General features: G+C 36.3%; 3 protein-coding genes across 6 annotated transcripts in view; 1 reads left to right on the forward strand and 2 right to left on the reverse strand.

Moving 5' to 3' along the window:
• Nucleotides 1-7,651, forward strand: part of LOC135173041 (protein madd-4) — an 85,898-nt gene extending 78,247 nt beyond the window's left edge. For 2 of the 4 annotated variants that reach the window (XM_064139621.1, XM_064139624.1), the window contains 12 exons: nt 53-263; nt 1,145-1,455; nt 1,539-1,666; nt 1,814-1,978; nt 2,064-2,248; nt 2,686-2,775; nt 3,498-4,560; nt 4,638-4,732; nt 4,815-5,025; nt 5,174-5,343; nt 5,417-5,573; nt 5,662-7,651. In XM_064139621.1, coding sequence (XP_063995691.1) covers nt 53-263; nt 1,145-1,455; nt 1,539-1,666; nt 1,814-1,978; nt 2,064-2,248; nt 2,686-2,775; nt 3,498-4,560; nt 4,638-4,732; nt 4,815-5,025; nt 5,174-5,343; nt 5,417-5,573; nt 5,662-5,762 — 2,887 coding nt within the window. In that variant the 3' untranslated portion in view covers nt 5,763-7,651. The remainder of the gene's footprint in view (nt 1-52; nt 264-1,144; nt 1,456-1,538; nt 1,667-1,813; nt 1,979-2,063; nt 2,249-2,685; nt 2,776-3,497; nt 4,561-4,637; nt 4,733-4,814; nt 5,026-5,173; nt 5,344-5,416; nt 5,574-5,661) is intronic. The other 2 variants (XM_064139622.1, XM_064139623.1) reach the window with 2 other exon arrangements.
• LOC135173056 (peptidyl-alpha-hydroxyglycine alpha-amidating lyase 1-like) overlaps nt 1-14,300 on the reverse strand; it is a 122,137-nt gene that overhangs the window by 95,239 nt on the left and 12,598 nt on the right. The gene's annotated exons all lie outside the window — the stretch shown is intronic.
• On the reverse strand, nt 6,575-9,831 carry LOC135173078 (uncharacterized protein). Its single transcript, XM_064139701.1, has 2 exons — nt 9,229-9,831; nt 6,575-8,347 (listed from the first exon to the last, which is right to left on the reverse strand). The coding sequence occupies exons 1-2, from the start codon at nt 9,604-9,606 to the stop codon at nt 7,661-7,663; spliced, it is 1,065 nt and encodes a 354-aa protein (XP_063995771.1). The 5' UTR covers nt 9,607-9,831; the 3' UTR covers nt 6,575-7,660.

Consider the following 14,300-nt stretch of genomic DNA (forward strand, 5'->3'; position numbering starts at 1 on the left):
AACCTAGAGATTGTGTTGTACGTTATCCCGTTCTCTGTTCTTGATTTTCTAGGTGGAACTACAGTGACTTCTCACCGTGCAGCGTTCCCTGCGGTATTGGTATACAAACGCGTTACGTCACTTGCATACATGAGGTGGCACGGGGTGCTGGGAATACGATAGTCGTACCAAACCATATGTGTCAGGCACCACCACCGGTAGACAGGCAGCATTGTAACGTGTGGGACTGCCCACCAGAATGGAAACCCAGGAATTGGGAAAAGGTTGATTGTTAACGAATTTTTAATGAAATTTTGATACACTCATTGGATATTTTTATCCTATCAGAGTTCCTCTAATATTGTAGTTAATTTGATCTATGAATATGAATAGTTGTGCCGTTTCTACTGAATATATCACTCCATGTGAAAGGACCTGAAAATTATTTAAAAATACGAGGACTGTCCCCATTCTTACCAGTTGAACAAGTCAATGAGGATGATTCAATAAACTCAGTCTCCTTTTCGACAATAATATCTTGACATTTCTCAAATAGCGAAGATATTTATAAGATACTTAAGACAATGGAATATTGGATAATTTCATTTTACTACTTCGTAACCGAAATGTCTGTTTTTGTCTCTTGTTATGCCGGTTGATATTCGCCATGAACGCCAGAATCAACCAAATTATTTGGCTTCTACCAGTGGAAGTCAATCAATAGTTAATTACGTTAATTTTCTGAAAAGGCGTTGATGGAAAGTCAGGACAAAAACGAGGACAGTTGATTGAACTTCGTTACAGGGTTGTGATAATGAAATTACCGGCTTCTGTTCTGCTAAGATAAATCTGTCTGAATGTTTCACATTTCAGTTGTAGGTTGAGTAAATAAGAGAAAGAATTAAATTTTCGTTCTAAATATATTCGTTCGTTTGATATGTTAAATATAAAAAAAACTAGTTCTCAATTTTAGTTGAACTATTCCGTTAAAATTAAGAGACATGAAAATTGGAGTAATTTGTAACGATTTTTTATTACCTCTGGAATTGGAAATTTCCGGATATTTTCTCTACTAAATCAAACACTTCCTAGAAGAATAACTACTAGCCCATCCCTAAAATTTCAATTTTTTTTCTTCTAACAGTATAATTAAATTGTTAAACAGTGTTCCAAAAGTTGTGGCGGCGGAGTGAAAAGGAGGGAAGTTGTATGTGTCCAAGTAATGGCACAGGGACACGAGAGAACAGTACCTGACCGTGAATGCCATGGGAATAAACTAGCAACTGAAAAGCCTTGTAACACCCGAGCATGTCACGAAATCGGATTGAGTGTGCAACCAGTGATATTCAGTCAAAATTCAACATTTACCCAGAGAACACCGGAGGAAAAAGTTGATTTAAAAATTGGAGGAATAGCTACTGTATTTCAAGGGATACCCATGGTCAAGATTCGTTGTCCTGTTAAAAAATTCAACAAGTGGGTCCTTCTTGTACTCTAGGGAAAAATAAACGATAAGTAAATGTGAAAATAATATTTTCCATCTTTTTTTTTCTTATTAGACAGCAAATTTCGTGGACCAAGGACCGAGCGGAGATCCGTAAATCGAGGAAATACAAAATTAGTAAGAAGGGAGCTTTGAAAATTGTGGATATTGGGGTGACCGATGGAGGAGTGTATTCATGCAGAGGTAATCAATGGCTAATCAAAGCCCGATGGCGATGCATCGAATGAATACTATTGGCAACAAAAAGCGATGAGAAATGATAAAAAGAACCATCAATTATCGATAACAATTCCTCAATAACAAAAAAAATATATATTTCCACGATTTCAGCGGGAGGTACGAGGGCTGAGCTTCGATTAATCGTGAGACACCGTACCAGAGAACAAATGAGTAGTGAGGAAATTCTGCGATTTGGTAATGCCGTTAATCATCGTCCGGACATTAATTTGGATCAATCCTCCAGTTCCGGGGAAAATCTACAAATTGACCACGCCGGTATGATATCAATACTGAACAATGGACGAAGATAAATAGATTGAGCCCAACAATGGAAGACATGATGAATTATTTTTTGTTACAGCTCCAGCATTCCAGGGGGCATTTGCCTATGGTAATGATGATCAGAGTCATGAATTTAAACCGGAAATTCCCAGTGCTGCTAAACCCACTAAAAAATCTCGTGCTCGTAATCGTCGACCCAAGACAAGTCCACCACCACCTGATGGTGGATCACCTGGGGAATTTTCAGTTACTTCAATTCATCAGGTATTTGTGTGTTGTAGATGCATTTATGTATTTCACTACTGGTTGAAAAATTATTCTCCATCAATTTAATCAATACAAACACTAAACTCTAATACTTCAATAAGGAAATAACGCAAACGAATGGAATTTCGATGAAGGAAATTCAAAGCCTGGATCAATAATACCTGGTGGGATGATTACCATTTGTTAATTCATCATAACAACGGAAATTACGAGTACTGAAATCGCGATAGGCCAGTGATGGATGAGAATTGTCTCCATAAATAATTCCAAAATCAGTGATTGGCTTGATTGGTCAATGGGGAAATTTCATTTACATGCATGAATAAATTCGAGGGCTGTCTAATGCCATTGTACTAATGAATTATTCTTCCACTTTTTCTGCCTGCTAACAATTTTTCAATTGGTGATGGGGGAATTTTTTTTCATGGAAACAGCCTGGCTATCACGAGTCCGTGGAGTCAACCGCTTCTTCGGGGGCTAACACCCTTCTGCCAACGTTCAGCCATCTAATATCTACTTTGAAGGTGAAAACACATCAATCAAACACTCCACTCCAGTCCTTTTGTCATTCGAAATGATAAATCTCATGAAAAAACATACGGAAACTGTCAATTATACTTCAATCATTCCCTGGAAATAAACCGGAAATGACATTCTTTTATTACGCCCCGCTTTCTGGCTCGTTCGATATACTATTTTCCGATTCACTGTTCACAATTATTTTTATTGCAACAATTCCGAACAACGATCCGAGCCATATATAGCAACTTATAAGTTGTTTAATTACAGATAAGTTCATGCAATAAATATTGTCCGCCTCTTCGGTATTAGTATTATTTGTTCAATATGAAAAAATCACTCGTCACTGTCATTATATCGTATTCAGTTTCATTCGTCATTAGCCTAAAAAATATGAGGTAATGTTACACCTCGCAAATATTAATAAAGTCTATTCTCCTCTCTCTTAATAGCTTGAACAATCATCCGTTCATCTTTTAAACTATACTATTATTCGCTTTACTTCCTCCATTCGATCCAGAAGTTCTTAAATAAGATTCAGTGACACTCCTCTGAAATTCGCAAGAGAACTGTCCATGAAAATTCAATCTCCTAGTAACACTGTACCATTTATCGATTTTTCCCAATTTCGTCTCTCCCATTTCGTTTCTTATTTCAAAAGCAGATAATCATAAAATGAAATTAGTGAGCCCAAAACAACCTCTAAACTTCATCAATATTTCTCCAGTCTTACTGGCCCTTCCAAGGAAACAGCGGATCATCACGCAACCACCGAACAGTGACATCGCCCGATGAAAATCCCCACGAAAAAAAACGCAATTTACGTTACGACAGCGGGGAAAAAGATTTTAGTTTATTCAATGACAACACAGTACTCCCTGACGAACCCTTCGGCCCAGACGAGGAGAGAATATTCATCGATGACGATCCCTTCGACATGAACACAGCCATTCTATCCCTCGATCAAATGGAGGAAGCTAAAAAATCCACAGAATCACTGATCAAGGTTCATAATCAGCGTTCAAATACCAAAGACACCAAAGACTACCTCGAGGAATCCTTGAAGCAGGCGAAGAGACACAAACACGGAGACATCGACAATTACCTCAGGAATGAACGTGGAGCAAGTCACTCGCACGAGCATTCAAAGCCACCAGAAACTGATAGATATCATGATCAAACCACTCACGCTACTGTCGACACTAGGTCTAACGAGCGCACCCAGGGAGGAACAGAGATGACAATTCTGGTGAATCCGACCAACATCCCTGAAGACTTCACAACGTCAAAAAGAGAAGAAGAATCACCAAAGACTGATTACATTCAAGCGTCCCTGACGTCAACATTACCAGCCGAAAGTATCAAGAAGTCACTCGAGACGTCGACACGCCCTCAGGAGGATGATGACAGAGGATTCGATTCTGGCAGTGAAATGGAGCAGACAGAGGACTCTTATGAAACAGAACTGACCCGTCAAAAATTCAACAAAAGCGATACAATTAAACTGCTGTCCAACAGCTCCAACGGCAGTGAAATGGTATCGAGTAATGAAAATGCCAGGGAGATGGATTCCGAGGGTGATGACAGGGGAGCTCTAGAGGTATTGAGCACCGAGGACGGTACAAATAGGTCCATTGATATCAGGACTGATTTGATGATGGAAATTGGAAGACACTTGAGGAACAAGAGTCATGTGGAGCATAGGGGAAAAATTGGGGAGGGAAAGGAAGCAGTCCAGATTCTTGGATTTGACAATGATGATGAGCAAGCAATCAACGTCTTCAGCAAGGGTAACATAATGTCTTGAATACTAAGAAGAAATTCAATGTTAACGGCCGCTATTAAGATGGCGGATAATTAATAGCAGTTTATTTCTCAGGAACTGGCGAGGACTTGGTTTTCGAATGGGTCACCACCGAGTGGTCCAAGTGCTCTCAGACTTGTGGAGGCGGTGGTTTTCAAGTGAGTTATTACGGATTTTTTTTTTTATCGGGTAATTAGTGAAGAGGGAGCAATGGTGTTTTAGCCGGGAATTTCTTTTTAGATGAGGGGTGCTCAGTGCACAGTTCGCTCGAACAAGTTAGTTAATTCCACGAGAGTACCATCGAGGAGTGTTATAGGTGCTTCGTTGTGCGAAGACGCTGGATTCCCAGTGCCACAGAAGGTCAGAGCTTGTGGATCAGGAAGGTGTCCACAGTGGCACGCGGGAGAATGGACTCCCTGTGAATCGTCACGGTGTTTCAATTGGAAAACTGGTAATTTTTTATTGGCTTCTATGGGGGTGAATTAATCTCAAAACAATTATTATTTCTTGAGAAAAAAGCGAATTTGGAAAAAAATTGCCACGACAATCAATTTAATTGTGGTAACTGCGTTAATCAAGTTATATTTTTGTGTTAACAGCAATGCAAAGAAGAGATGTAACATGCCGTTTAGTTGAAGACATAAATGGCACAACAAACGTAACAATTCTCGAATCAAGTAAATGTGATGATGGAATAAGGCCACCGCAACGACAAGAGTGTTATAATGACGTTTGCAAGGGGGTTTGGAGAGTTGGCGAGTGGTCCGAGGTAAAATATTTAATGAACAACATTTCCCCAAATTCTCTCAGCTCAAAAATTAATTGTGTTCTCGTATTTTCAGTGTACCGCATCGTGCGAAGAAGACGGTATAAAATATAGAATTCTCCAGTGTGTCTGGTTCGGAACGAAAAAACCGGCGGGAAATGCCTGCAGGGACATACCAAATCGTCCAGCTGTGATGAAAATTTGTCACGGTGCCCCGTGTCCAAAAACTCCAGGTAAAAATATGAAGAAACGAAATTAATCAAATTTTTTCAAAATTTCTGAGATATGGAGTAATCAAAAATGTTTAATTTTGATATTTAGGTGACTGTGAGGACCACTCACCACTCTGTAATAGGGTGAAAATGATGAACATGTGTCAAGTACCACTGTATCAAAAACAGTGCTGCAAGTCTTGCCACTAGACACTCAAAAAAAAAACTATCAACAACTAAAACACCTTTCGTATCCCTATCAACGAAAGTAAGAAAGACAAAAAAAACAATTAAAAGTTAGATTGTTCAGAGCAGATAGAACAAAGTTCTGAGCGAGTGTAGTACATGATTAAAACAAACACTACGAAAGGCCAGAATAAGTGGTGAATTGTCACCAATAGACAGATAAAATTATTTATTTTGCGCACACTTCGAATCTGTACCCCTTGCGATAAAAAAAAAAAGGGAGTAACTGTACCTCGAATTTTACGGAGCCACGAAAATCCTTCTTCCTTGCATTCCACGAGAAGAATGATAATAATTACCTGAGAAACGATTGAGATGTTGTTAAAGTTCAATGATAAATTGCAAAAGATTTAACCTGTCCTGAAAGGATTATTGATGTAAAATTTTAATACTAATAATTTATTGAGTTGTGAAAATTAATTTTTTTGACAAATCGTACTGATGGATATTAACGGTATTAACTGGACAATTTAAATAATTATTATCATAACTAACTAGGTAAAATTTTTTTAACAAAAATCTACTATCCATTTTTTACATACTCATTGAATAATTTAGCCATATTTAATGAATATTTTTGTTGAATTCACATGTAGATCTTTTTTAAGACTGAAAGAGACATTTACAAATATTCCTTTCTGCATGAAATGGGAAAAGCCCTTCAATTATCTACATTCCATGAATGGAAATGAAAAAAATAAACCATGAAAACTTTTCAAGTTGATTTAACCTATTGTCCTGTTATCGTTGAATTTTACGGTGAATTATTTGATAGATTAAATTATATAAATAGATATAAAGTAAATGACACTGAGTAAACTATTAAACGCCTACACACCACCCTCAAGGATCGTACGTAAACCGATTGAATGTAAGCGATAAATAAGTAATGTAATATAATATTTTACTAAGATAGCCAGTGATTAAAGAAGAATAATAAATTATTCATTGAATATTTTATCATTCATCGACGTGGCTCGAGGAGTACGTGCCTCTCTTTCATAAAAAAAACCATCAATCAGAGCTCCTTTTATCATTTAAACAATTGAACAAAAAAAAAAACTGTCATTCTAGGGGAAAATAAATTTCATGTAACTGCTAATTCCAGCACTGATGCATTAGATATAATAATCGAAAGCTCTCGACGAATTTGCCATTATCACTTAACGAATAAGCGCCAAAATTATATAGTACTTAAAAAAAATATAGTTAGACCTAAAGGAATGAAAAATAAAACCCTAACGTCGCATATTCTCACAATGATTTTTATTTATTTTTTATTGATATCAAATCATAAAGGAGTGTTGATTGGAATTTCATTTGATGTTAATTATGAATTTCGTATGTCAACGCCGAAAGTATAATAACCTAATTACCTAATTATAAATTAGATCAACGATTTTTGTATATAACTAACACAACACAATGTAAAATGGTTACTGCAATATTATCAAATGAAGAGTATTAATATTGTTCATTGAAATCTGTATGTAAATATTGTAACTGCCTACGTATAACTGGATCGAAAATAAAATGGGGAGAAGGTATATCACTGCATAATAACAGAGTAAATTATTTTTAAAAATTTTAAAGCCCCTTATGTTCAAAACCTTCTATTATTCTGCCTATCTATTATTTATCATTTTAAAAATCCAAATATCCCTCATCATGAATATAACATAATAGAATTATCTGCATTGTTCCACCACAATTCATTCAACATTACCCAAATAGTAACAATTATGTTATTACTCTATTTCGAATAGTGATAATGACTAATCTCCAGTATAATTGACAAAATTATGTACATATAATCTAAGAACAAATCAAGATAGGAATGAAAATATCATGTTCCACCGTTTTTAAATCCCCCACATTTTGAAAACTGCTTCCTCATCCATGATCCACAATTCCCTCAATATTTTCCACCCATTAGCAGCTGTCACTATAACGTAATCATTCTTAGGATTATTCAAATGGGAGTAAGCCCCCATGACAAGACTCTGACACAATCTAGCACAGACTCCAATCTTTAAAATTTTCCTCTCCAATTCTGTTATTTTCTTTACACTCAAATACCCATGTATCACATGTCTCCCCCTCTCTATATCTTTCACCTGAATTATCATATAACACAAGGCAATTATTAGTTCGAAAATAAGGCACGAGTACTGAGAGTCCCCAAAATCAATAATACCAGAAATTGTCTGATGATCAGAATCAACAAGCAGATTCTGTTCATTAATATCACCATGTATCATTCCCATCTCAAAGTGATCAATATTATCTAGTACACTGGTCTCGAAACGAACAATCACCTTTTCCACTAAAATTCTGTCCCTATGATCTTTAATGACGTATGTGTAGTCACGTAATTTTGGTATTGAAAAAAGCATCCATATGAAGTCTCGGCTTTTCAACGAGGAATTAGAAAATCCCTTCAATTTTTCATCTAAATCCGCCGAGAAACGTCCAACGTCTCGGAGGAGAGCGTCGGAGGGTTCTAGATTGTACAAAATTTCTCCTGGACGATAGACTAAAAGACGAATCTAAAACATTGGAGAAAATTTCTCAACCACTTGAATAACATTTAATTAATTTATCGAAGAGAACCAAATCTACCGATTCGAGAGTAAAATTCATGTTTTAATCATCGTATTACATGTTGAAGAACCAGAACTCCTTTTGAAATGTTCTATTCCCGTAAACCGATCGTGGAAATTACTTGAACTTTCGAAAATCAGAGTAATTCTTCTACGCAAATTTCTACTTCCGAATGGAAATTTCGCAATCATTAACTAACCTGAGTGACTCGAATGCTGATATGGTTAACATTAATTATCCACCGATATTAATTGAAATTTAATGAATCCAACACTTTTCAATGTTCAAAAAAATAGGAATTCCAAAGTATTTGTAAATACCTCCTTCAAATGAATACAATGACAACTTTGATAATTATTTTCCCAAATTTTCGAATTTCCCGTCATATTACAATAGCCGAGCAATACGTGGAAAGAAGAACCGACGAAAAATACAATTTCAAGAGCTGGAAAATCGTTGATTGATAATATACACATCGAGACGCAAAAGGCAAAGACATTTTGTGTTGAAAATGCCAAATTATTAAAAACGCAATGGCAGCCCGCGACGAAACAGAGATACGAGGAGAGATAGAACGTCACAAAAGAGATAATCGTTTGTACGAAAGACCGGAAAATTATGCGCAAAATGACCATTCGGAATTTGATTGTTAATTTATTCCTGAGAAAGCTCTACTACATGAAAAGAAACCGAATTTCCCGCCTTTTTCCAATTTTCCTCCCACTGATCATTAGGCAATAATAACTGCCAGATATTATAAATGCAGGGGTAAAAGTACTTCAACAGTCTACATTAAAATAAATTAAAATAATTAATAAACACCTACAACATTTTTATTGTTTTTACCCTCGCCAAGATCCTCGAGTGAGTAATAACTTCCTTTCGAATTCATCACTGGAATGGGACACGAAACTGATTGCTGATGGAGATATAACATCATTGCGTTCTGTCCCTCGACCAGAGAAATGTTCTTCGAATCCAGAGAGTTCATTATCTTCAATACATATCCATCTTTCTCGACTGATTCAACATGAGGATTATCAAAATCTTCTTCTAGACACTTGATTCGTAAATTTTTATCATCGTATCCATTCAATTCTCTAATACTTATCACCTTGAACCCATACAAAATATTTACGAGTTCGATGGCAGCTTTATCGTTTACATTCGGACGATTTCGAACTTCAAGAGTGGCTTGATCCATATCAATAGCTTTAATCTGCCAAATACCAGTTATTCTCGATCCAATATTTTTTCAAATGAAAAAAGTGCATCAATTACGATGAAAAATTGATGTCTTATCACAGATCGTCAGTAATTGATTCAATTTTTATCGCACACACAGTGAGAATATTCTATTATTACTTGGAAATAAAATTCCACTGGTCCCTCATTCGAGGGAGAGATAATAGAGTGGTCAACTGATTGTCTTGAACGAGACTAAACACAATTTTACTCATTGGGCAGTATGTACAATTCCCCTCTCTTCTCCGTAGTTCAATAACGGAGTTAGCATGATAACAGAGGATATCTGTACTGAAACATGAGATTTTATCAGTTTCTCCCGCAAATTATCTGACAATTATCATAGTGTTCGTGAATAAATATTCAAACAAAATAGGAAATATTAACGAGTGAACCGATCGAGGAAAGATGTCAAAGTATTTCCTTACCGACTGTATGCAACCGATACCGACCGATGATAAAAACCAAAAATACCTTCTTTACCTACTATCGCCACGATTACATTCAATTCTACAATTTTTAATTGAAGGGAAACTGACAAATGTTGTGAATGATGAAACTGACGACCAAAAATCCTATCCAAATGATGAAAAATAAATAGACTAGGTGTTAATGACTTTCGGAAATGAACAGTCCGTAACGTGCAAATTAAATGTCCCCGACCAGAGGAAATTTTGTTAGAAAATTCATTAAATCACTGTAAAGTAATGGTCCCTTATGCAGCGAGTAGTTGATTCAACTTTCTCCCCCCTAATTTTTCCACCGTACCGTAGCTTATTTCTTTCCCCTCATTTCTCCTTCACCATTAGTACCAGCAAATCTTCCACTCTCCAGTTACCGAGAGGATAAAAAAAAAAATAAAATAAAAATGAAACCTCGAACAAAGTAACAAACGGTAAAGACATGAAACAGTACTCGTCTATCCGGTTGAGATTGAGTTTAGACGAGGACAAAAATATGAAATGAAGAGCCTTAGAACGAAACTTTCCCGTGAATGGTCGCGTTATCCTCACGTACACGAAATACTAGTGAACGATCTATACTGTATTCGCACATCACTATGTTCTACAGTTAGGTGAGGTCAGGTCAAAATCCAAGGCAGGTTGAAATTTACGAAGCATCCTGTTTGACCACTTCCTACCCCACATGTCGGTAAATTTTTTTTTATTCAAACAAATACCCCCAATCGGCCTCTTTTACTCTCGACTAATCACTATTGAAACACGAAAAAATATAATTTTACTCTAAAGACAAATTATCTGATGGAGATTGACCGATTACTTCATGAAACTATCTTAAAAATCAAATTTTCAATTTCATAAATCCAGTCGTGAGAACACTAATAAAATCTGCTGAGCATCTGCAAGACAGTAATTGATTAAAAATTATAAAAATTATTATTTCTATTTTTGCAAAAAATTCTGTTCAACAGACACCCGTTTTCTTCATGCTGAACATAAAAAATTTATGATAGCATTAACATAGACTGATACTCAAACTATATAGATCACGGTCCTTCCCCCATTTCATGACATATATTTAATGACAATAACTTTGTGTAACCGTTATATTCTATGTAAACCATTGCTCCTAAATAACCACCAAAAATCTATGAAGTCACGGAAAAGCGACAATAACTCTCTATTTTCACTAAATCCTCAGACTCTAAAATTGTTGGCTAAATCCACGAATAGGCAAAAAAAAAAAAAAAACAAATGTGATTTGTGATGCTAGTCAGAGGGAACAAAATTCCAGAGATTTAAAAGAATAAATATTTCAGAAACATACGATAAGAGAGACCACCTGTATGTGCTTTCTGCGATGTCCCAATTCTCCTTATTTTAATAATTCCCTCGAAATAGAACCGACTAAGCGACATTTCCCCTTCCCCCCCCCTCCCAATAAATGACCCGAATAATTAAATAAAGTGAAATAAAATGTCCTCCACCACGTGAAAAGTAAAATCGTTTGACAAATGACGGTTAACTTGCCGTTTCAAGGGACTGAACGATAAAAAAAAAAATTAAAAGGCCGTGATGAGTTGATAATGAGCTGAGAAGTACAGGAGAATTTTCCTCGGTGTACATCTATATTTAGTTGAATACCATTAAGCGAAATGCATATAGGTTAGGTCGGTCGAAATAGCCACCGGCGTTCTCTCAATCGCGACATGCCTCGTGTGAACCTCCGGCACTCACAGATGAGATAAGACCGGTGTGATATTTCATATCTCCAGTCTAATCCCATTTCGTTAATTTCTTCGTAAAGACGATGAATTCGAAACTAAAGTGAAAATACAATCCATTTTGACTATATTCATCGGCAAATACAATTTCAATGTTCATTATTTTCCCATCACAAGCATCTGATATCGGCTAATCGATTTCCGTTGCGAGGGGCATGTGTAATGCTTCATTGCAACCGTACACAAACAATTAAAAATTATTGGTAAAATCGCAATGAATTTTTTCATTTGGTCATTTCGGATATTAACCCATTAATTAGTGGCTTCTAGGTATTTTAATGTAGAACATCGCAAGCAAAAATGTGTCTAGAAAGCATGTCTCAATGTCTGAAGGATATTTAAGTATCGTTTGCAGGTTGGTAGCAGGTAGACTAGACTTAATTATTTTTAATCATTACATTTGTTAATTATTTTCTGGTGGGAGATTGATTTCTAGTAAAATTCTGAATATAAACTAATTTATGACAACTTTAAAACGTATTCTATTTTTTTTTAATACAGATTTGAATTGAAATTGAAATCTCCAAAAGCCACTGTAATTGGTAATTTCGCAAGGAGTAAATTCGCATAAATTATTCTCCCATGTCTCCCACACTTGTGTAAACGTACAAATGCCAAGTATTTCAGCCTTATCATTTTTATCATGTTCTATTCGCCACTAGAATTTTGTTTTATCTGATTCCCTCAATCTGATTACGATTCGGACAAATTTCTATGTGCAAACATGGGGGAATACATCATAACCATTAATAATACCGAGGGATTTCCCACTGTAAAAAAAAAAGAAAAATTTCCTCTTTGAACACCGGCGGTGGGTCGTCCCTAAAAACGGTACATCTGCCCCGTGTCTTCACCTGCGCGCTCAACCGGCAGCTGTTCCCCCTTCGAAATAAACCCGTACTCGTCGGTCTTACGTTGACTGGTGGCGCGTGCCCCATCATACGAGGTATAAAAAACGAAAAAAAAAAAAATACCAAAGAAGAAGAAAAAATTATAGTCCGGGTGAAAATCAAAACTCCATGCATTGGTGAACGGAATTTGAATTCCAATATCAGCAGATTTACGATAAATCTTATGCATGAAATTGACTGAAACAAATTGGGTATTTTTCCAGAGTTAAAAATATGTTTTCAGTTAGTTATTACTCGCCACATGTTAAATAGAGCGGTGTCGATCCATAATCAATGGTACGCATGCTCAGACACATGCGCATAACGCTCCACAGAGCCACCCTCGTGTGAAATTCTTTAGGGATAAATGTGACAATAGCACTACAATGTTGCCCTATCATTGTAAGAAATTATTCATTATCATCATTCGTTAAATATTAACAAGTACTGAGAACAATATTTTTTTAATGCATATCATGAGAATTATATTTATTTTGAATGAATCGAATTTTATTTGATAGTCATTTTAGTTTATCTTATCAAGTGAGCAAAATTATTCATAATAATCTCAGTCTTTAAATGAAGGGGGAGTATTCCCATGTTTTCCAGCGAAAACAACATTTAACAGAATTTCTTGGCAATTGGTTTATTCAAGTTAATTTTAAGATAATATTAACTACTCATACTCATTGGAAACCATTCAAATAGCTATGGAATATATGTCAAACATATTGTTTGAAAGTCTCAAAATTTTTAAAAACGCAAAGAAAATAAGAACTTTGCCGAATTAATAGGGAAACTCCAAAATACTCTTTCATCTACATATTCACCAGAAAACGAAATGTTTAACTCCAAAATTCAAAATCCCCCTTGTCAATGCCCAATTACAATAAGTATTACATAAACAAAATATCGCGAGAGCTAAATCCATTCATTTTATCAAAACCACGTGCCAATCTAGAGCACTAAAAATGTTCCTCCAATACCCCTGTCCGATAATATCCCATCAATTCCCGAAAATCATTCCCAGCGACCCGTGTCACCACCAATCCCCAAAAAAGAAAAAAAAAACCGCTCTGTACCATTTATTCAATCACTATGTTATCCGCGAAATCTTAAAAAGAACCCGATAAGCAATTGTGAAAAAAAAAAATTCCAAGAACGAAATCCAACTCTCAGTCAATCATTCCGAGGGATAGATCGCACCGGAAGTGTAGGCCACCGCGAAACTTCTAGAACTTTCCACAGCCCCCCCCCTCCCCTTCCGTTCTGCGCACAGCGCATCAGGCGTACCGCATGAAAAACGTGGGAACGAGCTTCAAAAAATTTCCAGAAAACGTCTATCACCTCCATGCATACGAATGGAAAAAAAAAAGAAAGCCCATTTTTCCGGACAACAGCCACTCACTAGATGGTGCGGAAGGGGGGCTGGGGGGGGGGTCAAGAGACTCCTAGTGCCGTTCCTGCACGAACCGGCACTACAAACTCTCGATTCACATCCGGAACCCCCCGATCTCG

The sequence above is a fragment of the Diachasmimorpha longicaudata genome, chromosome 2 (genome assembly GCF_034640455.1).
Source record: "Diachasmimorpha longicaudata isolate KC_UGA_2023 chromosome 2, iyDiaLong2, whole genome shotgun sequence".
Taxonomy (NCBI): Eukaryota; Metazoa; Arthropoda; class Insecta; order Hymenoptera; family Braconidae; genus Diachasmimorpha; species Diachasmimorpha longicaudata.